We start from the raw sequence: 26,227 nt of genomic DNA, 5'->3' as shown, positions 1-26,227 counted from the left end.
TCACAGGTATTTATGGTAGGGATACATGAGCGATGGCCAAACATCACAGATCTCTGAAGGGAGAGTATCACAGTCTCTTGGGTGAGAACAACCTTGCAAAGCCAGCACTGTCTAGAAAACTGTATCAGTAACTCCGTGTAAGGTCCAAAGTACTGTGGTAGCCTTGGGATATTTGAGCATGGATTTAGCAAAACCAGGAGCAATGCAAGGAAAAAGCAGGTGTAACCATGAGGAGACAAGAGAAAGGAAAGAGGTGAATTCGTGTGCAGGATGAATTTCATTTAGGACGCACAAGAGAAAGGTGAAAAAAGTGACCAGCCCCATGCAAGCAAGCTGCTGGTCAGTCACCTTGGCTGGTCAAGCTCCGGTCACCACAGTCCAGGACATCTTCTCAACTGTAGTCCTATTTTCTGTGGAGGTGTATGCATCGAGGATGGAGTTCTCTGTGCTGCCCCACATTTGTGAGTGCTGTTTAAATATGCAGATGCTGCTCAAGGTGCTGCCCTTCACCTCCTCTGCTCCTCAGAAAGGCTGGATGAGTGGGTGCTCGGTGAGCATTTACATTTCTGGAATGAATGCTCAGCATCTCATCCCAGGCTGTGAAGCCAGGAACTACAGCAGCCTTGCATCTAGCAGATTAGAAAAGTGTAACCCCTTTAGCCTTGAAGCCAATCCGCTGGATTTGGCTTTCCTTAACAATGTGCTCCCATCTTACAAAATCTCCTCTCTGTCTCTGTCCTTACTAAGCTGAAATTCCTTGGGAAAAAAAAACTTGTTTTAAAAGAAATTAACCAAACTGTGTAATTTTCATGCTTCTAAATTATTCTGAATTCTGCTAATGCTTTACAAAAAATACGCTATCTTGTGAATTTTCAGTAATTTGCCATAACTTTGAAGTCCAGCATGAACACAACCTACTCCATTGCCACACAAGTGACTTCTTTTTAGGTTATAGATTTTTCCCCTTTTTTAAAAGACAGTATTAACAGGTAAAAGTAGTACAAAGTCAATCACTCAGCACAGCAAGGCCTTTCTTAATTATATACTTGCAACCTCTGCCTTATCTCTGAGCAGGTTCTCATTTCAATACTTGGGCAACTCACCTAACTTACAGCAGGAAACTGTTCATTTTACCTTTAAAGACATTTTCACGGTTGTTTTTTTTTTAAATCAGAAATTGAGAATGAGACACTTTAAATGCAACCATTGAAACTGAAAATGAGTAATAACAAACAAAGGCCTCCTGGGTTCAAAATTTGGATACAGAAGCAGCATCCAATTTTACATTCATGTTCCTTAAATTTTACTTCAAATCGGCCTTGCTACTGATTCAGAGAGCCCCAGGTACTGAAGACACAGATGCTGAAATCACAAAGGTCCCTTGCCGCTTTCATTCTTCTTTCACATTCTCAAGAGTTTCCAGCAGAATCCACTGCTTTTCATTTTCTAGTTCCTTTCTTTTGCACATAACACTGTAAAACTCTGCTTCTCTTAAACCCTCCACTCGAGCTTTTTGTTTGCCTGACCTATTTTTTTCCTGAGCTCTTCCTTCCTGTTTGACTCCTATATTCCTACTGATGAGAAAGTCTGGCCTCGGAGGCACCGTGATGTTGCTCTGCTGCTTGCCAGCAAGGCCTTAATATTCAGGGCCTTGGCCCCCGGAGATGAAAAGAAACAGCCACTCTGTCATCTGTTTAGGTACTGAGATCATTACCATGCAATTACACAATTCAGAGAGCACTGGAGATTCATTAATGATTTGTATTTATACTCCTCTAAGGAAGACAGAATTGCAGAAATTGGGAATGGCAGGTAAGCTACTGTGATTATAACTCCAGCACAGAGTGTTACAGGTTTAGCGAGGAAAAAGTAACTTATAAATGATTAGCTTCTTATCCGGAGTTTAATTGCATTAGATCAGTACTTCCTACTTCTAATTAGGTGTGGCTAATTCTTTCATTTTCATTGTGGCTCAGAAAGCAGAAGATGTTTTTCATTGCCTCAGTTAAAAAAAAAAGAAAGTGTTTTTTCTAATCCATCAACATAAGACATTGGTAAGCCAGGAACTAGAGGTTTTCCAAACTGTTCCTGTATGAAACATCTGTTCTTGTGTAATCCAAAACAACATCTTTTGTACAACGAGCTGCAGATTTCACTGTTTGATAAAGGTCATACTATCAGTGCTATGAAAGGAAAAGGAAGAGGAAAGGAAAGAGGAAAAGAAAGATGAAAATGGAAAAGAAAAAAGCCCAAGCACATTACAAAGATAGTAGATTCATAGTGGAAATATTGTGGTGGCAATTTGAAAACAGAACCCTAGGGGCACTTCCACTGGTTCCCATAGCCACAGCTCAACATTTATCTTAATTTTAAATTGGCAGATTCCTCAGTTCTGAGAGGGTGTGATGATTAAGGCAGTCATCATGAATTCTTCTTCTTCTAGTGAGAAACTAGATTTCTTTTGAAGAGATACAGGCAACAGATCATAGAAGATAAGGTGCCACCAAACCCTAAGGAGTATCCCAGAGTCATTAGAAAGCTGTTATACAAAAAAACCAGCGAAGTAACATTGGGGTAGGGTGGTGGAACTTCTTATCCCCTCCAATCTGTGTGCCAAGTCTGCCAAGATTGTAACTGAAGGGGAAAAAAATCATCTTAAAAAAAGCTGGAAGGAAGATGAAGTTGTTTTTTTTTTTTTTTTAATCTCTTCTTCCTGTTCAAAACTGGAAGTATATTACATGCACAAATTTAAAGCAATATGCAAGCTATTACAGACATGCTTGTACTTTCTGTAGCAAGATATTCATATCTGCAGGGGACAGTGCAGAGAGGCCTGACACGTGAACTTTACAATTAAATTCAGATTAACACTCATGAAATCAGCTCTGTGAAAGTAAGTTGTTTTGCTTTAAAGTACAGTCATGAAACAGTCATTAGTAAGTGCTTGAGAACAGCATATACTCTGCAGCTTTATTACTGGAAATGATTCATATCAATGGAAGAACTCCAACTGAATTATCTGTTGGGGTTTTTTTTTGGGGGGGGGGGGTTCTTTCTTTGTTGTGGTTTCTTTTGGTGATCCAGTGGCAACAAGGGCAACAGCACATAGACTGAGGAAGGAAAACTCTTTGGCCAGTCACTTCAAGGTACAACAGTAGGTAGAAAACAAGGAAAGGGAAACAATGTCTTCATGATCACCACACACTGTAGACCATGTACTGCAGGAAGTAGACAGAAAAGTGTGGCACACCTCTCCATATGTTTTTTTCTGATCTGATTTGACTAGGATTGTTTTTTTTCCAAAAGCTGCATCCTTCTACATGCCTGCTGAGGAAGGAGGGCTGATTTTCCTGCAGGCTCTTTGACACTAAAACTTGGGAGCAGCATAAGAACACTGTGATTTTTTTCCAAGCATTTGCAGTTTGACTGTAATGTAGGAAAAAAATCTCTATTTATTCTGAAACAGTTCAAAATCTCCATCCTCACAATGTAGCAAAAGCTTGGTTAGGGTGCAGAGTGTTATTTCAAGCTGGATCCCAAGGTTTCATGGCTAGCACATGAAATTTCTGTCTTAACAGAAGCAGCCAGGGTCCTGGTGGACCAGTGCCCCTTCAAAGCACAATACAGAGAGTCTGAGGTCAATTTAAAAAAAATTTCCTAATTTATGTCCATTAATGCTGGTCTGCAGCAGCCCTGGCAGCAGCAGTCTCTTTAGCTGCCATTAGCAATGCTGCAATGACAGCATTACCCCTAGAAGTCTGTTTTCCTTGGTTCTCTGTCGTAGAGTAATAGAAAAACCTCTCATTGCCAACAGTCTTTCCAGAGATATGCAGTGTCAGGTTAGATGGATGTGCATCAAAACTTCTCTCCTCTGAGGTAGGTAGAAGAAGCCTGCCTGCTTGATACACAAACTGAAAAGATTCCTCCTCTGCAAAGAGATGATTGCAGTGCTGAACTGTCTTCTCTCTCAGAGAGCCTCATCTCGCCAACTTTGATGCCTGAGAAGCAGGTGATATACTCGGTTTCATTTTTCCCCTGCCATCTTTGATGTTCCCCAGCACTTTAAGTTCCATTTTCAAAATTACTTGAAAACTCCAACACTCTTGCAGGCTGAAGAAACGCCTTCTGCAGCACTCATCCAGAGCAACAGAAAATCACATTTTACCAGGCCATAATATATGCTTTGTTGCCATCCACAATGTGAGAAAACATCCTCCTCTTGGTCAGTTTGCACCTGGGTTCAATGATAAGAGGGTCCAGAAAGACTTAATTCTTTCCTTTAAGTATGCAAACCCCTGACTGCCAGCTTTAGAAATGCATTACAAAACCTGATCCCTTTGTTCACTTTGCCTGTGACTCACATCAACTAGAGAAAAAATAGCAGAAAATGAAAGTTTGAAGAAAAAGCCCACACTAAAACAACATATTCAAAGTGACAACACTTTCAGTATTGTATTTCAGGTATCATATTTCAGTATTCAATGTTAGTCATTAGTTTGCATGCCAGGTCCTGGCTGGGGCTGAAAAGCGATGTATTTCAGATGGTGTTAGAGATGTGGTGTCACAGTGTCATCAGCTTTTCAATTACCCCACCAGTTCCTGGGCGACAGGACACAGGATTACACTCGTTGCAAGGCAAAAGTAATCCCCCTGCAAATCCAAATACACAGAGTGTAGAGCCAGGCCTGAGCCCTTCTAGGGAACACCTGATTTCCAGCTTTATTAAGCACTGGAGGAAGGTGTGCAGAGAGATGATCGAAAGATACCCTCAGCCAGATTGTAGCAATTAATTCCTCAGCACATGGAAGAAGCGATTCCATGTTGGACTTCAGAGCAGTGTATTTCTCCAACGTCTATCACTGTACTCAGACTTCCCCTTCATCCCCCCCACCAAATTGATGCAATGATAGTGTTTAGCACCTGTAATCAGATTACAGAAGTTTCTAAGTGTATGCTGGACTTGTAAAAAGAAGGTTTCAGACAACAAACACACTTCAGAACAAGGTGAAAAAAGTTTGCACATGCAGTTCAATGAGTACCCCTGAGAACACGTTTCATTTGGATTAAGGTGTTACCTCCTTTAAGAAATTTTCAAGGCTTTTTCTAAAATGAACTTCTCTGTGTATATTTAGAACACATTTAAAATGTGTTGACTCAGAATGACTGAATAACATGCTCTTAGGTAAAAACTGTGCAGCATTTCCTCATGAGGAACTCTTAGGTAAAGTAATTCAGTCATTCAGCGTATAAACATTCATATACCAGGGCCATCAAGTTCCTGTATTGAGTTTGTGCCTATAAACTACCAGAAGATTCCTGTAGCAGCACAAATTTAAGATGTATCATTGATTTTCTTTGACAGACCTTTCCCAATATTTTAAATAAAAATTTCTGCTGCGTTTAACAACAGACTTGACCATTTTCCACTTCTCTCTCCCCTCTACACGTGATCTGGTTTCAGCTGCAGTGTTTTGTGTTGCTTCAAACCAAAAACTGTAATCCCAACATCACAAGACTTCTATTACTTGTTAAAAACAAACTGCTCTGAGTTACGACTGTGCTAATTTTAGGTAAAAAAAACCAAACAAAACCAAACACCAATATGCTTTTTAATATTTAAAACAACTCTTTTATACTATCCTGTTCAGACAGATACCACCCATATCCACCTTTGTTCAGGTGGTGTAAGCTGCACAGGTGAGAGCAGTACTGGGGCCAGAGAGGAAAGAGGCAGATATGCTCCCTTTTCCCAACTACATCCTAGCCCATTTGCTACAGGAAGCCAGCTATGTCTAGAGGAAGGACAGATCTCTTCTTACCTAGCTGCTCACTCCGTGACTTGGCTGGTTCAGATTTCTGCAGACAGCAGGAAGGATGAGGGCTGAACAAGTGAAAAGGGAGTGCAGAGTGTGTGGGCTCCTTCTCCAGAGAAGCAGAATGACAAGTGCTTCCCTCGAGGCAACACACACAAACTGCAGAACACACAAGACCCACAGGTTCTTCACCAATGTGCCTGAGGCTTTTTAACACTTACAGGACCAGCTGGGCCTTGTACTGTCTTTTCTTGCAGTCTGTCAGGGAATGGATCCCTCCTTCAGTGCACCTTCAGCAACAAACGAAACCACACATAACAACACAGGATGAGGTGGAACACTGGCAACAAACCACATGGAAGCTGACAAAGTTATATGACAAGAATGATACTGTATTATGAATGTAGGTGTGTAAATAATAAAGCATCATTGCCCCACACTCTATTGTGAGTATTCAAAAAACCCTCCTCCAGAGTGCTTTCAGAGCAGCAGCTAAACTAAACATTTGTTCCAGTGGCTCCAGCGAAGTTTCTCTTTCTTCCTTTCTTAAATAAAATGCTGCTGAAATAGAGGAAGACTAGTCTGGGGAAACCAAAGTCAGCCTCTGTGATTACACACCTTAGGCTTACCCTGGCATTTTCACATCTCAGTGCACAACTGTTTTATTGTTTTCCCCTCTCTACAGACTGTACTGGAAATATTGATCCACCACAACATTAGTAACTACAGGGGAAATCAGGTACAAGAATATCTACCCACCCTCCCCAAAAAGCTTTCAAAAATAAATAATGCATCATGACCAGATCAACAAGATTGTCATTTTTTTTATTTGTACTTAGCACATACAAGAAAGATCAAAACAAATAATAAAAGATAGCATTTGTAAACAAATGTATTTCACAAAAAGTTATAAACGATCAAATTTGCTCTGAAAAAATCTTTATAGCCATTTATAAATGTGTATTTATCAAAATCAAGTTAAAAACTACTTCATTTTGAAAACATCCCAAACGAAGATTCATTCATTGCAACAACCTCAGAAGGACCACAGATGTAAGGTCTAACTAAAACAAATGCACAAGTGAAGATGGCACTGTGATTTTTGGTTTAAAGATAACAAAAAAGTCTGCAAGCGATCAAAATACCAGCCAGTCCAATTCAAAGTCCTAGGTCTGTAAAATATACATTCAACTTCACAAATGTCTAACTTTAAAAGAATACAGCTATTCCACTGGAATGTCCTTATTTTTTAAGGTACTGATTACATGTTGTGTTTTTGAACCCAGTCAGAGAAAAGTTATCAGTAGGTAGCTTCATGTAATAATAAAATTCAATTCCATAATCACATTAAAAATAAGACAACAGCAGCACCCTTTTAGCAAGGATTAATTTTTAACATTCTTGCCTTTATAGCAGCAGGTATGGTTTTGGGGAATGCTATCAATATAATCAGTAAGTAAAAAAAAAAAAAAAAAATATATATATATATATATGTACTCTGTGAAATTTATTACAGTGTTTTTTCCCTATACTTGTTTTCAAAGTTAGGTAAGCACCTCTATTTTCTTCTGCAGAACACAAAAATTAGAAACAAATGACATCCAAACCTAGGACAGCATCAGTAGGCTTCCTTTGTTGGTGACCCAGAAAGCAATTTGATTGCCAGTATGAATTCTGGTTTTTCCTCCCTCCATCCTCCTATTTGCATGCCAACTAAAAAATAAGGTTCTCAAACTTCATCTATTAATTTGACTCAAAAGAAACAAGGTAATAAAAATAACTAAGGCACAAGTGTCTGATCTTCAACAGCAGGCAGAGGGTCACAGATTTGAAACTAGGGTAGAATGAAAACCCCTAGCAATATTTCTGGTCTCGGGGCACTGAAAATTCTTACCAGAATTCAAAAAAGGTTTTTCAAGATTTTTTTTTTTTTTTAACGAAGATATGGAAAACACTTTTCCCAAGAATGTCCACGAACACTACACAAGGATGGATGCACATACAAAGACACACACTTTATGCACAATACACTTTGAACATACTGCAGACAGACAAGGACCATGGAATGCAATGATGTCTAAGATGGCAGATGAAATGAAGATGGCTCTTTTTCAGAGAGTCGTCATGAGTTTATCTTGGTACACCATGCTTTGGACTCCTCCTAAATTCTTCTGGTTCTGTTCCTGGATATACCGTAAATTGCTGTCCTCTCCACTTGTGGGGGTTTTCCAATAGGGCCTGTCATCATGATAGGGTGGCCTGTACCATTTGCACAGTTATTGGTTAGTGAAGAATGGAAGTCAACTTAAGAGTGCTACACAGTAACATGAGCTCATCCCGCAAGTGTTAAGCATGCACATGGAGCTACAGCATGGGAAGGAAATGGGGACAGACCTATAGGTCTGATGCTGAAGCTGCTAAAGCAACTGGGAATCTTTTAGCTGATTTCAAAAGGCTTTCAATCAGAGCTCAAACATTAAAAACACCCTCTGTCTGCAATGTTATAGACAAGCATAGGGCATCAACGCTCCAGAATTCCAAAGGGGTGGTGGGGAAGGAGGAGGAGGCTACAGGAAAACTAAATTTGTGTAACAAACAAGTAAAATAAAACATATCATGCAAAATGCTGAGCTCATGAAAGTACATCCTTAAAGTGCAAAGGGTTAAGAAAGGCAATCCTATTATGAATGAAAATGCTCTTCTGTAGTTGTTGCCATTCTTTTGGCATGGGTGCAGTTAATTAAAACTAAAGCAGCCTGCAATTTACAGAGTTACATTTTCTTAAGAACACCCCCAGTCTCCAGTTAGTACAGGTAATTCTCTAAGACTTGCAAAAGTACTACAAGGAAAAATCTTTTTCCTTACTTTTTCAATAATTATTGCTGCTTAGAGATACTAACTTCAATCATTCCTAGCGTCCCCTGAATCATTGCAGCGGAGTGGGGAATAAATAAAACAACAATTTTGAACACTATGTAGGAAACCACAACATTTAACATTACCTGATTACCAAATTGAAGCTGCAATTATTATATATACGGAAGAAATTCTTTTCTGTGAGGGTGGTGAGGCACTGAAACAGGTTGCACAGAGAAGCTGTGGATGCTCCATCCCTGGAAGTGTTCAAAGCCAGGTTGGATGGGGCTTTGGGCCACCTGCTCTAGTGGAAGGTGTCCCTGGCCATGGCAGGGGGTTGGAACCAGATGATCTTTAAGGTCTCTTCCAACCCAAGACATTCTATGATTCTGGTAACTTTTTTCAGTAGCAGAAACACATGCAAGGTTTAGATTTTACCTTTTTTTTAAAAAAATATATATTCTAAAGTTATATAATGACAGCTGTTAATTGGAATCTTTTTTTCAGAAGGTTAAATATTAAACTAACTGCAAACAATTCCACTGAAAGAATCTGCAAACAATTTCAGTGAAAGAATCTTACTAAGAAAACTGAAACACAATTCCACATACTATTTCACAAATTATTCAACAAAAGCTCCATATATAACACGTACTACACAGGTCATTTCATTTCAGCTTAGGCCCGTTCCAGACTTTCATGCCCAGCAGAAAGAATTGTATGCATCTGTAGCTGTGATCTCAAGTCCACAGTCGAATGGAATAAGCTTTTTCAAATCAAGCTATCCAAGATCTTAAATGTTCAATTCTTTCACTTTGACTCCAAGTTAGAATAACTTGAAACTTCCACTTTAACTGCACATTTAAAAGCTTCTATCTTAATGGGACAAAAATTCTGAGCACCTTTTCTACCAAGCTTCTATGACTGAGCTTTTAAGTTTGGGTTGGTTTCTTTTTTAGCCTTACAACCCTTGCTATAAAAAAGCCATTGTTCATTTTTCATTGACCTTAGTCTTTGCCCAGGCAGTGGAGGCGCTGAAGGGGGAGGTTGTCTACACACACTACAATACATTATTGTGCTCATTTCAATATCACTCTGCTCCAGGGTGAACTATTTGGTTTTAAAATGTCACAGACTGGTATTGTAAGTGATGAAATCTTTAGAAAAATTTCAGCAAACCTCAAATGATTTATAAAATCATTAGGCTCTCTTGGCAACCACTCTTTCATAATGTGAAACTGTACACTTTAAAGTGCTCATAATAAACTGGATAAAGAAACCTTAAAACCAGGAAGACTCCCGAGCCTGAAATACAGGCAAAGTTCATTACACAAGTTGAAGTCTCCTGCTTCTAACAAATTGTCTATCTTCTTTACTGCTGTGTGCTAGGAATTTTGAGATGACAATGCCTGTCTGCCTCTCTGCTTAGTATTTCTAATGTACTTGCCTTTTTCCTGCATTCTCAGACTCAAACTCACACCAAATTGTCTTTTCATTCATTTTAAGCTCAGCCTCATCCCCAGAGCCTGCCCACATTAAAACCAAAGTCTACCTATTGTGATATAAGAATATAAATGTTAGATAAGGAGAAACAAAGATTAGGGTATTGGTATTTTTCACTGAAGACATTAATTATTTGTCAAAAAAACTGAGTAATCTAAAAAGGTTACTTTTTATTAGGAAAAGAAAAGTGGCTGGGTTTTACGATGTGTACACATAGAGACATCTATCCACCAGCAGGTGCATGCCTCATCGTGAATTCCACCAAGCGGGTTTTAATTGGACTGAATTTCTACAAAAATTTCTTTTCACTCAATGTCTCTCATCACTAGTTACAAACAAAAAAGTATGCGAGAAGATAGCATAACAGCACATGCAGGAGTATTTTGTGAAACAGTTCTCAAAAACTCAGTGCTAAAATTTTACTCATTATCTGTAAAGTTCTTGATAAATTGTTGCATGTACTTGTCATTTTTCCATATACATTTCTGCAAAAGATGAAAACAATGCTCCACTGCAAGAATATAATTCCTAATAACTTAAGTTTACACTAAATTGAGTTTCTTCTCTGTCTTAGGAAATTAAATGCAAACAAATACTGATCAATTTGCAATTAAGCTACAAAGCAGCTCCCTATCCAGCATATTCTCTACAGGAAATCACCAACATTCTATTTTGAAGTAGAAATCAATTAGAAAAAAAAATCATATTCCAAAGCAAAACTTAGAAGTTATTTAATACTGTCTCTACAGCCCATACTTCTAACTTCTGTTTGCTTTACATGTGCAGAGAACTGCCCAACACAGCCACCAAAGCTTCATACCGACTAACATAAAGAAAGAAGTAATATTTTTTTCCCAAAGGGAAGATTGCTTACCTTACATTCACAGGTGTGTGTGGATGCCAGTGTGGCTGAGCAGGATGTATATTAGGATGATACTGTGGCTGCAAATGGAAAGGTTGAACCTAGTTAACGAAATCATATAAAAGCTCCCTATTAACTTTCAACTTCAATTCTCCTGGGGTCATGAGGAATACGTTCCTGGTGAACCCTGCAAACCCTAATGCTTCAGACCTTCTCCCACGTCATTGAGCACATACATGAAGCCTCTCGCTGATGAGTCTGCTCATTAGGACACACACTCATGGGAAAAGGCAAAGAAAATTGCTCTCCTGTTTGACAGACAACCTGGCACATCTAGTGCTTCTTGTAGAAAGGACATCAAAAAAGTGTCAACTTGATCAAAGGTGGAAGAATAATAAAGGTTACTATTATAAGAGCAGGCTGCAGAAGGTCACCTATCTTTGATGACAGCACTTCCCTCTCATATCCACAAGATCTTGAAGAGAAACAGTAAAAGAAAATCACCGGTGAGAGTTTTAATAAAAAGTGTTAAGATTAAGTTCTCATGCACATACAGAGTTTGGAAGCTTGCTTTTTCTAAGTACCCACTGACTGTCAGTAGCACAGATGAAAACCAGGTAATGTTTTCCCTGGAGCATATATTAAAAAAACCCCAACAAGCATTTGACCGGCAACTCTGTAAGTGTTGTGATGAGGGAGGTAATTGCAACTTTGAAATTGTCACAATCATCCACTGTGAGAGGCTGCTCTAGACAAAAGCTTGCTCATAGAGCACTCTCCTGGGGCCCATCACATTCACAGTCCCAAAGGCTTTAACTTTCACAGAAAGGAAAGGGAAGGGAAAAAAGATGGCAAATTGAGTATACTCAGCTTGCAGAGCTTTCAAGAACACAGAGGAGAAAAGAGTCCCTCCACCTTCTCCCAATGCAGTGCTACTTATTTCTGACACATCAGAAAATTTCATCCCAGAGTAAGGAAAGGGGAGCAAAACAGCTGTACAAATTATAAAGAGCAAAAATATTTACCACAAAATACGAAAATGACAACTTTTTCCTCTGTAACTGGTATGCTCTTACCTGGTAGTTATGGACTTCAGGAGTATTTTTAGCACTAAGAGAGAAAAGAAATTGCTTTTATGTAATTAATACATCTACATCATAATGTCTTTTAATTCAGGGAAGTAAGACAGAAAAGTAAAATTCATATTCCTAAGGACATAATTATTTTATTCAAGATACACACAAGAGCAGTTAACATGTGGAAGAGGGGTGTAAAACTGTCTTCTTTGCCTTACATTTAAAAAACATGAACAAATTAGGCTTGATAAACTAGCATAAGAGCAGTGAGAAAACAAGAAGTATGTTTTACTTTAGTCTGATTTCATATATAAAAACAATTTAAAAAAATAGAATAAACAATGAAAGCAGGCAGTCCCCAAGAAGAATCTGGGGATGCGTAATGAGACATGCCAAAGCAATTCATCCCACACCACAGAATCGTTTCTACTAATCCTAATGCAGCGATTGTCTTCAGAATCCTTTTAGCCCAAGAACAGCGACTGAGAGGTAGAGAGAACTTAGGCAGTCACTTACCACAGTTGTGCTGCTTTCACAGGATTGTTTGCTTAAAAAGAAACAAACACAAAACCTTAAGACAAGTGAAATATCAGCCATGCTGTTGTTGGGCTGTTACACTAAGGCTAACGTGAATCCTTATACAGACATATTTGCACAGAAGCGTCTGAATTTCAAGTGCAGCCCTGTGCTTTCTAGCAATCCTGTATACTCATAAAGTATGAGGCAGACATAAACCTTCCTCTGGTCTTGCAAGAGTGAAAGCCCTTTAGAGATGACAGCAGACATGCATATTCTTCCCAAATGCCACAAAAGGACTTTTGGCAGAGTATGTCCTGCACAAGCAGAACGCTTTTATTTATCTCACCTTACTGTGTACCATGTCAACGCCATCATGTCCCTTGGAAATCAGAAACTACCCCTTGCAGAAATTTTCACAATCTTATAGAAACCAGAGTATTCACAAAGCTGGTAATGGCCTGTGTCTTATTACAGGGAACAATGGTAGCCAAAACAGCCCACGAGATGGGAATACTGGGAGGCAGTGAGTAATCTTGATCAACAAGGTCTTGGCCTGTGCTTTGGACAGGCTGGAAAGAATGGTGAAGGTGGCAGCCAAGTAACTGAGGGGTATCATCCCTGTTTCATTACTGTGTGTGTTTCAAGAGAACTGAAAAACTGCTCAGTGATGAAGTGAAAATCCAACTGACTGCCGAATGCGGGAGGTTAATGGCATACTGCAGAAGTCTCAAAAGTGAGAGAGCTAGGAGAGAACCCAACCCTTGTGGGCAGCATTTAGGCGCAGGTCTTCATGGCCAAAAGACTCATGAAAGATAACCTACAGAGAGTTTTAGCATTAACGTAACAAACATGCTGTTGAGCTCTCTAGAAGGGGATCACTTGGGTTTGAAAGAAGTTCTGACTGGCTGCAGTGGACAGAGAACATAATTAAGCATAAGCCACACTTTCTCTCTTCCGCCTGTCTCACAGACAGAAGTACAGAAGCACTGAGACTCAAGGCACAACCTGCAGATCTGTCAGGTCCTGTTACGGCAAGGATAAAATTTAAAGAATTCATTCTTCCACTAATAAAATAACCTGCACTATATAGTTGACTCTCATGTCTCACATAACAGCATGTCACAGATTTATTATATTTGCATTTCAGTTAAACAAACTCCTTCCAGGTACTAAGGAAGGAAGCAGGAAAAAGAGTTACAGCCTCTAGACAGCCTATATGCTTGTTACCCTTTCTACCCCCACTGTAAATGAGACCTAAAAATGTCCCCATAATACCATGAGGGCTGTTCATGGAACTGTGGTTTATATTCTGGGAATGCAAATGAGTGCAAAGACATTCTAAGGGAATGTCATCTCACCCTGCTCTGTACAGCAACTATACCTGCAGGCACAAGTAATACAGAATTTGGAAAGGGTTATCTTGCAGTGCTCCTTCCTAGGCTTTTCTACATGGAACAAAAAGCTCAAGTTTTTACGGACAAATTACAAAACCGTAAGGGAAATCAATTCCTTGTCATTCCATTTAGATTCAGCATATCCCGATTCCCAAGGCAAGCTAGTTAAGGTCAGAGTCTGGATTGGTGAATAACACGTCATTACAGTCTGGAAAACCACAACAACTGCATAATGAGACTGCTCAATAACCCTAAAATTGTCTGGCTAGGTAAGCAAGTCAGTGAGGCTTTTGGACACTGCTCAACCCCACATGATATAAGCAACTCTTAAAAAAACATGCTTTCCCTTAGTGGGTTTTCTTTTGCAACTTTTCTTTCCTCCTCAGCAGAGCAACAAAAGAAATCATAGGTACCTCCTCCAGAGATGGGGGTGGAAGAATTAATTGTAGATAGAGAATAAAAACAGAAGATGGAAACAACGAACTCTAGCGAAAAAAAGCCCCATGCACATTTTGATTTTTTTATGTGATCTGATGTATTTTTCCTTTTATAATGTGGTACAGATGTCATGATTGTAATTCAACAGTTATAGGATTTAACAGGGCACCTGCATGACCGATTCAGTGAACAAATGTGTAAGGAACACTCACCCTTATAAGTGGAATGCCTCCGAGAAGGGTATCTCTTGCTGGGCCTTCTTTCAAATGTACTAGTTCTGCGTAATCTTGTCCCGTGTGTTGCTTGATATTCTGTCCTCCCACTTAAAATACAGAAATGAACAAAGTAAACTACTGCCTTCTGCAGGAAGCTGTACCTGCTTCTTTGGATAAAGATAAATATATTGCTGTTACTTCACTAAATACCTGAATCTGAAGCGTGATCCCAGCCTTATGAAGTCGGATCTACTAGATTTACTATTTGCTGGGGCTCGCAATCTGAAGAAAGCGTGGTGCTCCACCGCACACTTCCACAAATGTTTGCACGTTTTGGCACTGTCTAACCGGAAAACAAATGTGTGCTCTTGCTCTCTGCCCTAAATGCAGAAACAAAAGCTTTGGAAGTTGGCATGCATGATATTAGTTATTGTCCTTGGTAGGAGGAACACAGCCTGGGCCAACAGTGTGCTGAGCCTCCTTTGTGTTCTTACCAGCCGGAGCACACACCACACTTTGTTGGATCAGGCCCAAGTAAGGGAAAGAAGTTACCTGTTCATCATCTTCTACAACCACGAGCGTTAGTTTGCTCTTTTTAAAGTCCATTTTTGTGATTTTAGGCCTAAACACAAGAATCAAAAAGAACAGAATTAGAAGAATATTAAAAGAATTTAATTTCAACAACTAGTTCACATTTGAGAGTGCTACTTCTAACCAGGCCAATCTGCCTTCAGATTTTAAACTCTGTAGATACAATTAAAAATTACAAAATACAGTCAAGATCCCATTATGCAAAGGAGAAACATTTCAGCATTTTAACAAAAAGGAATGTAACACAAAAGCATATTACCAAAAGAATAAGCCTATTTTGTTGGCTCCTTCAAAGATCAATATGCCTGTTGGTGTCAGTCCAAGAGCATATTCACAGCCATCTCTTCCCTACGAGCAAGTACAGAATAAATAATCAATCTGCCATGAGCAGTGTGAATCTTAGAACAGTAGTATTGCAAAATCCATAGGTCTTAAACTAAACCATATTTTAGGTTGCCATATTTTTTTAACATTACAGAGCAGAAGAACATGCCTCTGTATTGGGTGCAAAGTGGCATATTGCCCACACCTCACCTCACCTGTTTAAGAGCAGGCAGCTCCTGCCAGGGGAAAAAGACACAACAGGAAGAAACTAAGGGACACAGGAAAAGGGACGTGGAAAGGGATACTGTAGGAGCACAGAGAAGCACCCTTGGGAGGAGTGCTGCAGGTGGGAATTACTTCTGAGGGACCATGGCCCACAGGACAACCCAGACCCTAATCAGGACACTCCTCAGAGACTGACCCACACCAGGGCAGGGACCTCACACTGATTAAATAAAACATCACACAGATCTTACCTTAACTACATGCATGTCTACACCATACATTTCTAGCCATTTAGCTTTGTTCAAGTAGCACAATTCAGCCTGCGCTGGGCTCTTTCCCCTATGAACATAAAATTCAAACTTCATGGTAAAAAATTTTTGTCCGCTCCAAATGCTTTCGAATTTATTCCCCTAACCCTTTTCTTTGTGTCCTCAATCTTAATGACACTAAATGGTATTTCAAGATTAGTTTATGTTTCTACCCTCTTCCCTCCAAATGAAAATAAAACAGAGGACTGAAAATGCAAAAAGGTTTAAAATTGCCAACAAGGATGAAAGCTCAGGTAACAAAGCATCACTGAAATGCACCATATTTATTAACAAAAGACAGGAAAATGAGTTTGCTACCCCCCTGAACACATAGCTGATATCTGAATGAAAGAAAGAGAGAAAGAGAGGGAGTAATTTCCAACATAAACAGGAAAAAGACTCACCACCTTAAATTATTACAAAATAATCTAAAGAAAAAACAATAAAAATTAAAACTCACCCCCACCAACCTTCCCTAAATTACCGCATTTCTAGGGAAGGGGGAGGACTCAAAGCCTTTCTACAATACTTCTCCACTCACAAACATAATCCCCATTTCATGCCTGTTGAAAGGTTTTGACTTTGGAAGAGAAGAAAACCTGTTGCTAGTGACCCCGCTGCCACACAGGTACTCTACCTGCACTCTTTCCATTTCTGAAAAATGTCAAATTCCATTGCTTCGGTCTGGTTTGGTGCAAACCTGAATTCAGACACGAGCTCTGGTGTGTGCTCAGGGTGCTCACACTCTCCCAACTCAGCTGAAATAAATCGAGAAATTAAAATATATAAAGATCGTGGGATGACCAGAAGCATTTAATTCCATTATGCCTGCAAAGACAAGGATAGTTTCCAAGTTCCTAAGCATGTTGCAGAATGCACTTGTGTCAATGTTTTGCATTAACACCCCATTTCCTCACTCCTAGCCCCAGTAAATTCAAACCAGATTTTACAGCAGAAGTCCGATAAATGCATTTGCAGGAGCAGTGTAAGGTTGTGGTACAGAATTCTGACATTCAGGAATGTTTTGACTGAACCAGCTCAACTAAAGCTGCTGGTCTGGATTTTAAAGAACTTATAGAAAAGAAAGTTTCTATTAAAACAATCATCAATGCATCTTCTGTTTTAGAAGAGGCTACATTGAAACTTCCTCTCATTGCATACTTTTCATTCCCTAACACTCCCATTGTATTGCATGCTTTGTTATTTGTCCTGGTTTAGGACAAATTTAGGAGTTATGTTTCTGTTCATGTCAAAACACGAAGGGAAGACCTAGTCTCATGAAACCACTGATAAAGCTGTGAAGTTTTTTAAATCACAGCGGTGGTGCAATGTTCAGATTAAGTAATTTTTAAGGAAAAAAAACGCTGAAACATTAACATAATTAAGGTGTCACCTTCCACTTATATACTTAGGCTCTGTTGTTTTCTTTCCTAGGAGCAGAACACTTTCCAACTCCACTGAGCTCAGCAGGAGATGCTAGTGCCAAGCATTTCAGTGACTGACACTCCTAGCTGCCTTGTGTCTGTGACAGCTTTGCTCCTGGAGCCTCTCAGCTGTACTAAGAGGCTGCAGCGTCACTGCCTCAGGACTGTGTGGCAAACATCAGTGGAAAATACACTCTTCAGCAATACCCTGTGTCACCTGACATATGATGTGATTCCCAACCGGGCCTCCGTCAGTCAGCATTTCTTAACTGTTTACTACTCTTACTACTACTACCAAAATAAAAATAAAAATAGCACAGAGGGAAACTAAATCCCTTGAAGAAAACAGTTTTATTCCTTCAGGGCGCTTTTACACTTAACAGCTGCAAAAAATTTATTCATAGCCAGACTTCAAAAATACTTAGCAGGATCCATCAGTAGATAGGAAGTTATATCCAAAATCCAATCTGTTGGCTGATAACACCTACTAGGTGGTTTTGAGAACTTGAGCTTTGCTGAAATATTTAGCAGTCCTGAGGATATTAAACAGATTGAGTTGATTTGTCTTCATTTTTAATTACTGTCATTTTTTTCTCCCAACAGTAATCTTCCATAGTGAGTTATAGTATTCTTATCTTTGTTAAAGAAAGACATACAGATATCTCAGCTCTGTGGCTGTTTCACCCAAGCTGAAAGCCTATTTAACACATAATATTAAGAATCCTGGCAGTCCAGTCTCTGCTATACAAGAGGGAGCCACAGCAAACACATTAGCAAGGAGAACTTCAAGGGGAGAGAAAAAGGTAAGGATATGAAGTTTGATGTGTTGCCAGCCATCTAGAAGAAACATAGGAGACTTCTCTATTACTTAACTGAGAGAGAAGGTGGGAGAGAGAGAAGTGCTATAAAGTGGTTGTGTAGGGATGAGAAAAATCACGAGCATGTAGGACAGAAGATACACAGAGAAGCTATGGCAGTAGTATTAGGTAGGAAAAAAATATCCTTGTTTCTCCATAGCTGCACTCACTGTTTATTCACTTTCAGGTGAACAAACGATGTTATCTTTTCGATCCCTGAGAAATAGGACTTCAAACTATAGGAGTCAGTAAGAGACCTGCCAGCTCCCTGCACATGGTTGGAGGGCAGAGGAAGAAGGGGCTGTCACAGACTCTCCATGAGGACGCTGTCGCTGCTGGGGTGGAACTGCACTCCCTGAATGCAGCACTAATATTTTGCAACACAAGGTCCAGCAGAGGACCCATCTCTTCACTTGTGTCTTCATGATGTGCTTTAGCATGCCTCTTTTCTGCTCTTTTTTTTTTTTTTTTTTGGGGGGGGGGGTGGGGGGGTGGAAGGGGGGGCAGGTGCTATATAATACATGTATATACAGTATTTGTGTTCTTTAAAAAATAACTGGGGGGAACATTTTCAAAAAGACATTTTCTAGAAAGTTTTTGAAAACTCAAAAAATGTATTTATTTTTAAATATATGGCTGATTCTTTTATACTGAGGGGAAAAAATAGTTTGCAGTATCCCATCAAGATGTCTTATGATTAGAACTGAAAACTGGAGATGAGAGAAAACGTTTTCCTTTTCAATTTAATTAGCAGCTTCAAAGTTATATCCAGTTATATCCAAAGTTAAATGCTAAGACCATACAACACTAATGAGGCACTTTAAAAACTAACTGCAACAGTAAGAACTCACATTTGATGACCAAGTTTCCACAGAAAATCCCTAAATGAAGCATAATATTATGTCTCAGCTTCATAAGTTACCCCATACTACAAATCAATTTTCCTGGCTACAGAATTTCCTTCACGGGACTGGCAATAAATCAACACTTTATGTTTGAAAGTTAATTCACAGAAAAAAACCAACCTTGGAAACTGCTATTGGAAACCAAGAATTACTGTTACAGAAAACTCCCTTGATTAAAAAAAAAAAAAATACAAGTATGAAATTTAAAGCTTATGTCTGAAAAGATTTTTCCTTCAGCAGGCTCAGACTACAGATGCCTAAATAGCAATTCATACCTTTTCCCTCACTCTTAGGAAAAGCACACTAAGGAGCAAGACTGCATTTTACAGAGAAAATGTAACCCACTGAGGAGGGAATAACTGACATTTCTTTACACTTCTCTGCTTAATTATGTTTCCAATGTCAATAAAATGTAGCAAACTTTACACCAAAAATGCTTATTATTACGTATGTCAGCAAAGAGGATGAATTAGTTGCAATAATGAAGTAATTTTGGACAAGCTTATTGTAATGATGTCAAAATAGCGGAAAACTGAAATTCAAAAAAAAAAAAAAAAAGACAGCAAGAAAGTATAAAAGTGTGTTCCCACAGATAGCATCAAAGAGTATTAGTTTTGGTAGATAGCTGGACACATCATAAACATGATGGACAGTTCTTGTTTTGCATTTACACAGTAATCACAGGTGTCAGTTACTACCCAAAATGTTGAGGCATCAACTATTATTCTTTGCTTGGTCCTCCTTGCTTGGACCAGATGTGAGGTTACAGGAGTTTTTATCTGTGGAAACGTAAGCAACAAATCAAATGTGGGCTCCGCATTTCCTCCCCCTCAAAAACACAAATGGAGTCTGCCTGCAGCAGTTCTTTGTACACCTGATAATCACAATTGTGCCAGCCAGTGCCCTGAAACAATCCACTGCCTTTAGATTTACACCTGCTGCTGCTTGGAACTGAATTCCCAGTTTTGCCTGTCAAGTCCATCTAGAACCACTGAGTTACTTCCACTGCCGTATTTAACTAAGTGACTCTGCCAAAGCTCTCTGCATGCCATGGCCCAATCACCAGTGAAACAGGAAGAGAATTTTTCATTTCAACTAATTTTGCTTCTCATATGCTTAGAATGGTCCAGCTCACTGCACTTTCTTTTAGAAGAAAATGAACTTGATATGAGCTTCATCACAAAAATTTCCTCCCCACCTGCAAAACAAATTGCTCAAAATAGAACAAACATTTGTATTAACATGCTTGTGGCAACAAAAAAAGCACATTGTCCTACACTAATGTAATGAAACCCAGGGTACTGGAATTGCTTTTACGTAGCAAAATCCTTGCTCCTGCCACAGAAGTGATCTTAGTTCTCACTCTCCCATGCAATTCTCTCTTCTCTGGTACCTGCCACTCCCTCCCTCCCGCCCTATAACCATCTCCTGAGTCACCCACTGTGGAGGCTTCCTCTCCCAGGCACTGTCAGGCAGCAGGAAGCCCAAATTTCACCTCCCACAAACTGTGTGAAGGGCCAGCTGGCTCTTTAGGCTCAAGTGGTAACACTTGTACATGCACCACAGCTTCTTCCTCAGTAGGGAGCTATTTTGGGTCCTTCTTCCCTGATCAGCTCTGCGTTTCCATGAAACTTTTGTCTAGCCACACTTTAGTCTCTCCCTCCCCACAGCAAGTGTGCTGATATTGGCTAATGCAGTTCAGAAGTTATGAATGGAGGCAAGTCAAGAAAAGGATCTCCCCAAAATTCTCCTTGGGTAAAAGAATGGCGTTTATATATGACCAGTGAGAATGCACTAGTAACAAAGGAAAAGAAACCAGTAGGTTTTCAATAAATTAGGACAAACCACTTTTAAAAGATTGCATACCTTGAAGACACAGAGCTGCGAGTTCAACAGCGGTTTCGTATGGGCATTTCAGTCTTAAAAACAAAACAAAACACGAAACTATAAAAATCATGTTTTGTCAGTGAATTCCTTTTGCAATAAAGCTAAAAAGAAGCCTGATATAAAAACAAGAAACATTAACTTCCACAAACTACTATTGTTATGAAACATCTACAATTAATTTTTACCTTTATATGATTATTTCCTACATTGGCACATTCTGATTAGCATTAAACATGATACACTTCACCATAAACCAAGTTTGAACAAACACAGAAAACACTGAATCAACTAAGGAACCATTTTCACTTTAACACTGTATTTTAGAATATATGGGTTTGAGGATTTCTGCTTCTGTAATAAAAAAAAAAAAAATAGTGCAGGTGTCAATGAATATTGACTAAGTAAGATTATAAAGACACAAAATATTTTTGCAGAGTTGACCTGAACAAAACGTGTTGCACTTCAACTTTCTCATCGTCTATTTCACCCACCATAATGAACATGGCAAGCCCATGCTACATTTTCAAGTCATAAAACCCAGGACAGTTTTTGCTCTCTTTAAACATTTCCATCACCTGAACAGTCCATCAAAATCTTAACCCATTCTATTTGTCAATAATATAGTTATGATGCACACAAAGTCCTATATGTCTGATTTCTAAAGAAAAACAAAATGCCCTAGGAGATGAAATTACAGCTGCAAGTGTAAAAAGGTACTTACTTCCCTGAAAGAATGTCTTGCCGGAGCTGTAATACAAACAGGTACCTGACAAATAAAAATTCAGAAAGTCAAAAGTAATTACAGTGGCATCCTTCAAGTTCAACTGGCTGGAAGAATACCCCAATTCATTGAGTAGTAACAGCAATTTGAATACCTTGCTCTTTACAAAAAAAAGGGCCTTTGGGATCACACAGATACACCCTGACAGCTTCAAAGCTCCCACAGCTTTCACTAAAATCAAAGAGAAGAACATTTTTTGTCCACTGGTTGTGTTCAGGACATCGTCCAAAGTCTTGCTGTTTAGGAAGTGCTCTATCTGAGCATACACTACAGCAACCTAAATGATACTAACACTCCAGTGTTCTCCTAAACTTCGGTCTTACCTAATTCAGGCAGGAATTGAACTACAGTATCTAGAAACAAAACACAGATAAAGGCACGTAGGCTTCAGGGCTGCCTTCTCAAACACAAATTCAGAATGTGGAAAAAGTCTAAATTGGGGAAAAGGAAAGGTTCATGCCAAAATGTCACTTAAAAATAGTAGAGAAGTTCTGAATAAAAAAATTCCATAGAGCTCACACATTTATTTAATAAGCCAAGTAGGAATTTACAGCCTTCAAACTGCCGTAGTATTTTAAGCTGTTGCTTTGCTAGTCTTCAGTTCTAGGCATGCTTCACTGACATCACTCAGAGCCGGGATCTGAGGCATGCACAAGTGCCCTGGGTCATGCAAGGGGTGAGCAGAGGACAGGAAGGCACAGCAGGCTCTGCACTGCTCTGGACACCACAAGTGAGGCTTGCAAAGATGAGTGACTCAAGAGAAGAAAGCATGAAGCACTTCTGAGAGCCCAGTAAATGCAAATATAAACCTCTCCTGTCTTTACAAAGGATGCTAGAAAGACAAAGTGGGTTTTTTTCATCACAGAGGATGTGCAGTGAACGTGGTGAAGGACAAATAGTTGGAATTAGACAGGGAAACAGAAATGAAAAGGAAGACTAATATTTCTCATGATAACACTAGAGCAGAATCAGATTTGTCCAGGTTAGTTCCATTCCATCTCTGATTCACATACTTGGCTAATACCTGACTTGCCAATCAAATCTGGGTATTAGCATGTGTAGATTAAGGGCAGACAAGTATAATTCCTGTTCTCATTGATAGCCCAGATGATTCACAATCCCATGAACTGTTCTGAATTCGCAAGACGACTCTGGGCAGTGCTCCTATCAGTGTCAGGTGGCTCGTGCAGCGCTGCAGCCCCACTCTTGTGGGTATGGCTTACCCTTGCTCCTTTTCTGCGCACAGGCTGACAAACACCGGCATCACAATTGTTGCTACTTCAGCAAAATACCTTAAAAAATTCTCCACAACACAGACATGTTCCTCTGCTGTGTCTAACTAAATTAACTAATCAGGTCACACACAAGTGACAGAAAATGTCTTCCAAAATGCACTGTATTTCAACTGTGTTTTTAAACTGAAAAAAATGACAGAGCACGTGAAGGGTTTTAATGCTTCCCAATACTGTGTTAATTATGAGAATATGATGCTTGTAGCTTCACTAGAAATTGGAGTCAACTAGGAAGCAGATCTCCAGAAGGAATTTCGAACAACCCCTACCTGAAAAATACATAGTTATTGTTAATGATGATTTTTCTTCTACTTGAAATGACTTTGAACATACAGTTATTATTCTTCACTTTTCACTCAATGTGCTACATGGAAAATACGATCCAACTAGCATAAAGATTCTTAAAAAAAAATCCATAAATTAAAAGAATTAAAATTTTAAGAACTATAAAATTTTTAAATTCAAAAAAATTAAAAGAAAAATAATGGCATGATGGCATCCAAATTTTTCTTATACAGTTTCACAGTGGTCTTCTGTCAAACGCTCTTCTGTCAAGCTTATAATCAAAAGGAATTGTTCACAACACTGAATATTTAGCTGACTAAAGTGTTTTTCTAATTAAAACAGTCTTCTGAAATGTCACCTTTCAGCAATAATTAGATCACAAGGCATCAGAGGTTAACACTTTCAGACAAAATGTCTTACTCGATCACAGCAATGATCACATAGCTCAGAAACCCAATCTCACAGTGACTAGGACCACATGCTTCAGAGCATTAAGCAAGAAATCTTATGGTAGACAGTAATGCAATAATTTGACCACAGGGGAAATGTAATACTTGTCAGACATGTACCCTGATGCATGAAGACTTACATCAATTTCCAGAAAACATATTATTCCTACTAATTTAACTGCATTTTCTCATTAAAGATGTCCATGAATCATCCAGATTTTTGGATTCTCTTAAGATCTGATACTCAGCTACATAAGTGGCAGGGATTTTTATAAGTTAATTATACATTCTATAGTAATATGCCCTTTTATTGAATTATCACTGCTGGACTAAATTGATAACGGATATTAAAGACCCTATGTCTATATCATGAGGTGGTGACAATTAGCCCTTTAATCTTGTCTCAGGCAGAGAAAACATCCATGGCTGGCACAGCAGACAGCAAAGGAGACAGTAATCATTTGCCTGCAGGCATAAGTTTAATGTAAACATCACATGCACATGAACTACAACAATCAACCATCTTTAAACACCTTAGGCTGATTAGGAGTACACTGATTATTGCCAAGCAAATTAGAAGACACAGAAAGTGCCCTACGGTGAGAGGCAGAACAAAAGAAAAGATAAAATAACGTTTAGATAGATGACTACTATACAGAGAAGACACAAAGTAAGCAGATACAAAAGATAAGTAAACCCTTTCCTACAGCTGCCCCTTTCCCAGCTTTCAGAATATCCTCTGAACCAAGGTGCTATGTACCCAGCAAGGTACAGATCCATAGAAAACAGCCCAGCAGACTGAAACTAAAGACTTTGCAGAATACAAAAATATTTGTAGAATGACTTTATACAATGCAGCCTTTTGCTTCACAGAGAACCACGGGGAAGCAGAAACAATTCAATCAACTGTTAACCCACAGCTCAAGATGGCTATTCCTACAATTCTCTACCCTTGGTACCATTACTAAATCACCCTTTTAAGGAACAAAGCAGGCCACTGGCAGGACATAATGGAAAGCCCTCTCAGAGGATGGCAGGAATCAATAGCAGGTATCTCCCAGTTGCAGCTCTCCCCACCCAACACTGCCAACTTCAAAGCACCAAATCACAGCATCTCCTACACACTAACACTCTTGGAGAGGCCCAAGAGGGAATGCTTTCTGGCAGCACACAAAAAACATGATGTTTCCCTGATGTAGGAAAACACCTAAGAAGGCAGACAAAATTACCACTCTTAACAAGAAAGCTCGAATCACCTGCTTACAGTATGTTTTAATTCCCCTATCAGCCATGCACGTAAACTTTACCTTGTAAACTCTTCATGAAGGTTGTTTGGCTCTGACGAGTAGTACTTAATCCGAAAATGCAACGTGTACGGGGGTCCAACTGCACAGGCAGAGATTTGAAATGGGGGAAAAAGGTTTATACTTGTTGCAATCTTGCTAAGGCAGAACAGTCACCACACCACCCCACAACCCAAAATTAATTACATTTTTCAAATTCCTCAAAGACAATATTTCAGGGTTTTTTTAATTTAAAAATACATGCAATAAACCAAAAAGCTAGACTATTGCCATACTTTATGATACTCATTTATTCAAGTTTATCAAGGCTATAGTCCATTCGGCAAACACATTTTTGTCCAAAGAGGGGTGCCTCACAGCATGCTGTGAATGACAGCAAGTTCCAGGTATACTGCCTGTTGCTGGGCCCAGGGGAAAATGGAAGGAAGAGGGAAGGCGATGGTGATGCTCCTTCTTACCAGGCACAAACAGTACTCCAAAACAAAACCCCTGCCCAAGAGATCAGCTTTCAATTGAAACACATGAATAAGAAAAGGTAAGATAAATAGGCTGAAAAGTGCTGGAGAAGCCAAAAAATTCCATGGGATTGCAAGAACTGTATTTTCTAATGTCAGAAGGTGAATGGTACATCGGACTTTCCATGTGACCCAGATAATAGGAAGTTATCCAGCTACCATGAAACTGTGACCAGTGCATCCTTATCTGCCTAACCCTTATCTTCCGACCAACTGCCTGCTGATGTTTTCATTGACAAAAAAATTACTTTTCTTCACTTTTCTAATGTCTGCTGTAACACCACATCAACATGTAAACATGTGCCTATTAATGATTCTTCTAATCATTAAATAATATCATTATCATGCTTATCACTTAATGATAAGCAGCTAAAAGTCAAATAATTAAAGCTTTGATTCTGTCT

The 26,227-nt window shown here is 39.2% G+C and overlaps 1 protein-coding gene across 2 annotated transcripts in view; it reads right to left on the bottom strand.

Annotated features, from left to right (window-relative positions):
• EPB41L4B (erythrocyte membrane protein band 4.1 like 4B) overlaps nt 1-26,227 on the bottom strand; it is a 165,949-nt gene that overhangs the window by 76,203 nt on the left and 63,519 nt on the right. Inside the window, exons 4-16 of one of the 2 annotated variants that reach the window (XM_066185315.1) lie at nt 25,312-25,390; nt 21,919-21,963; nt 21,177-21,229; nt 16,762-16,882; nt 16,068-16,155; nt 15,527-15,615; nt 15,229-15,298; nt 14,887-15,056; nt 14,674-14,783; nt 12,627-12,657; nt 12,111-12,144; nt 11,047-11,114; nt 6,623-8,072 (exon numbers count right to left, since the gene is read on the bottom strand). In XM_066185315.1, the coding sequence (XP_066041412.1) occupies nt 7,925-8,072; nt 11,047-11,114; nt 12,111-12,144; nt 12,627-12,657; nt 14,674-14,783; nt 14,887-15,056; nt 15,229-15,298; nt 15,527-15,615; nt 16,068-16,155; nt 16,762-16,882; nt 21,177-21,229; nt 21,919-21,963; nt 25,312-25,390 (1,106 nt within the window). In that variant the 3' untranslated portion in view covers nt 6,623-7,924. Of the gene's footprint in view, nt 1-6,622; nt 8,073-11,046; nt 11,115-12,110; nt 12,145-12,626; nt 12,658-14,673; nt 14,784-14,886; nt 15,057-15,228; nt 15,299-15,526; nt 15,616-16,067; nt 16,156-16,761; nt 16,883-21,176; nt 21,230-21,918; nt 21,964-25,311; nt 25,391-26,227 lie in introns of those variants that run through there. The other variant, XM_066185305.1, reaches the window with a different exon arrangement.

Source organism: Chamaea fasciata, unplaced genomic scaffold (assembly GCF_029207755.1).
Source record: "Chamaea fasciata isolate MVZ Bird 193981 ecotype frontalis unplaced genomic scaffold, bChaFas1.0.hap1 SCAF_1, whole genome shotgun sequence".
Taxonomy (NCBI): Eukaryota; Metazoa; Chordata; class Aves; order Passeriformes; family Sylviidae; genus Chamaea; species Chamaea fasciata.
This window is presented reverse-complemented; position numbering and strand designations above follow the sequence as displayed.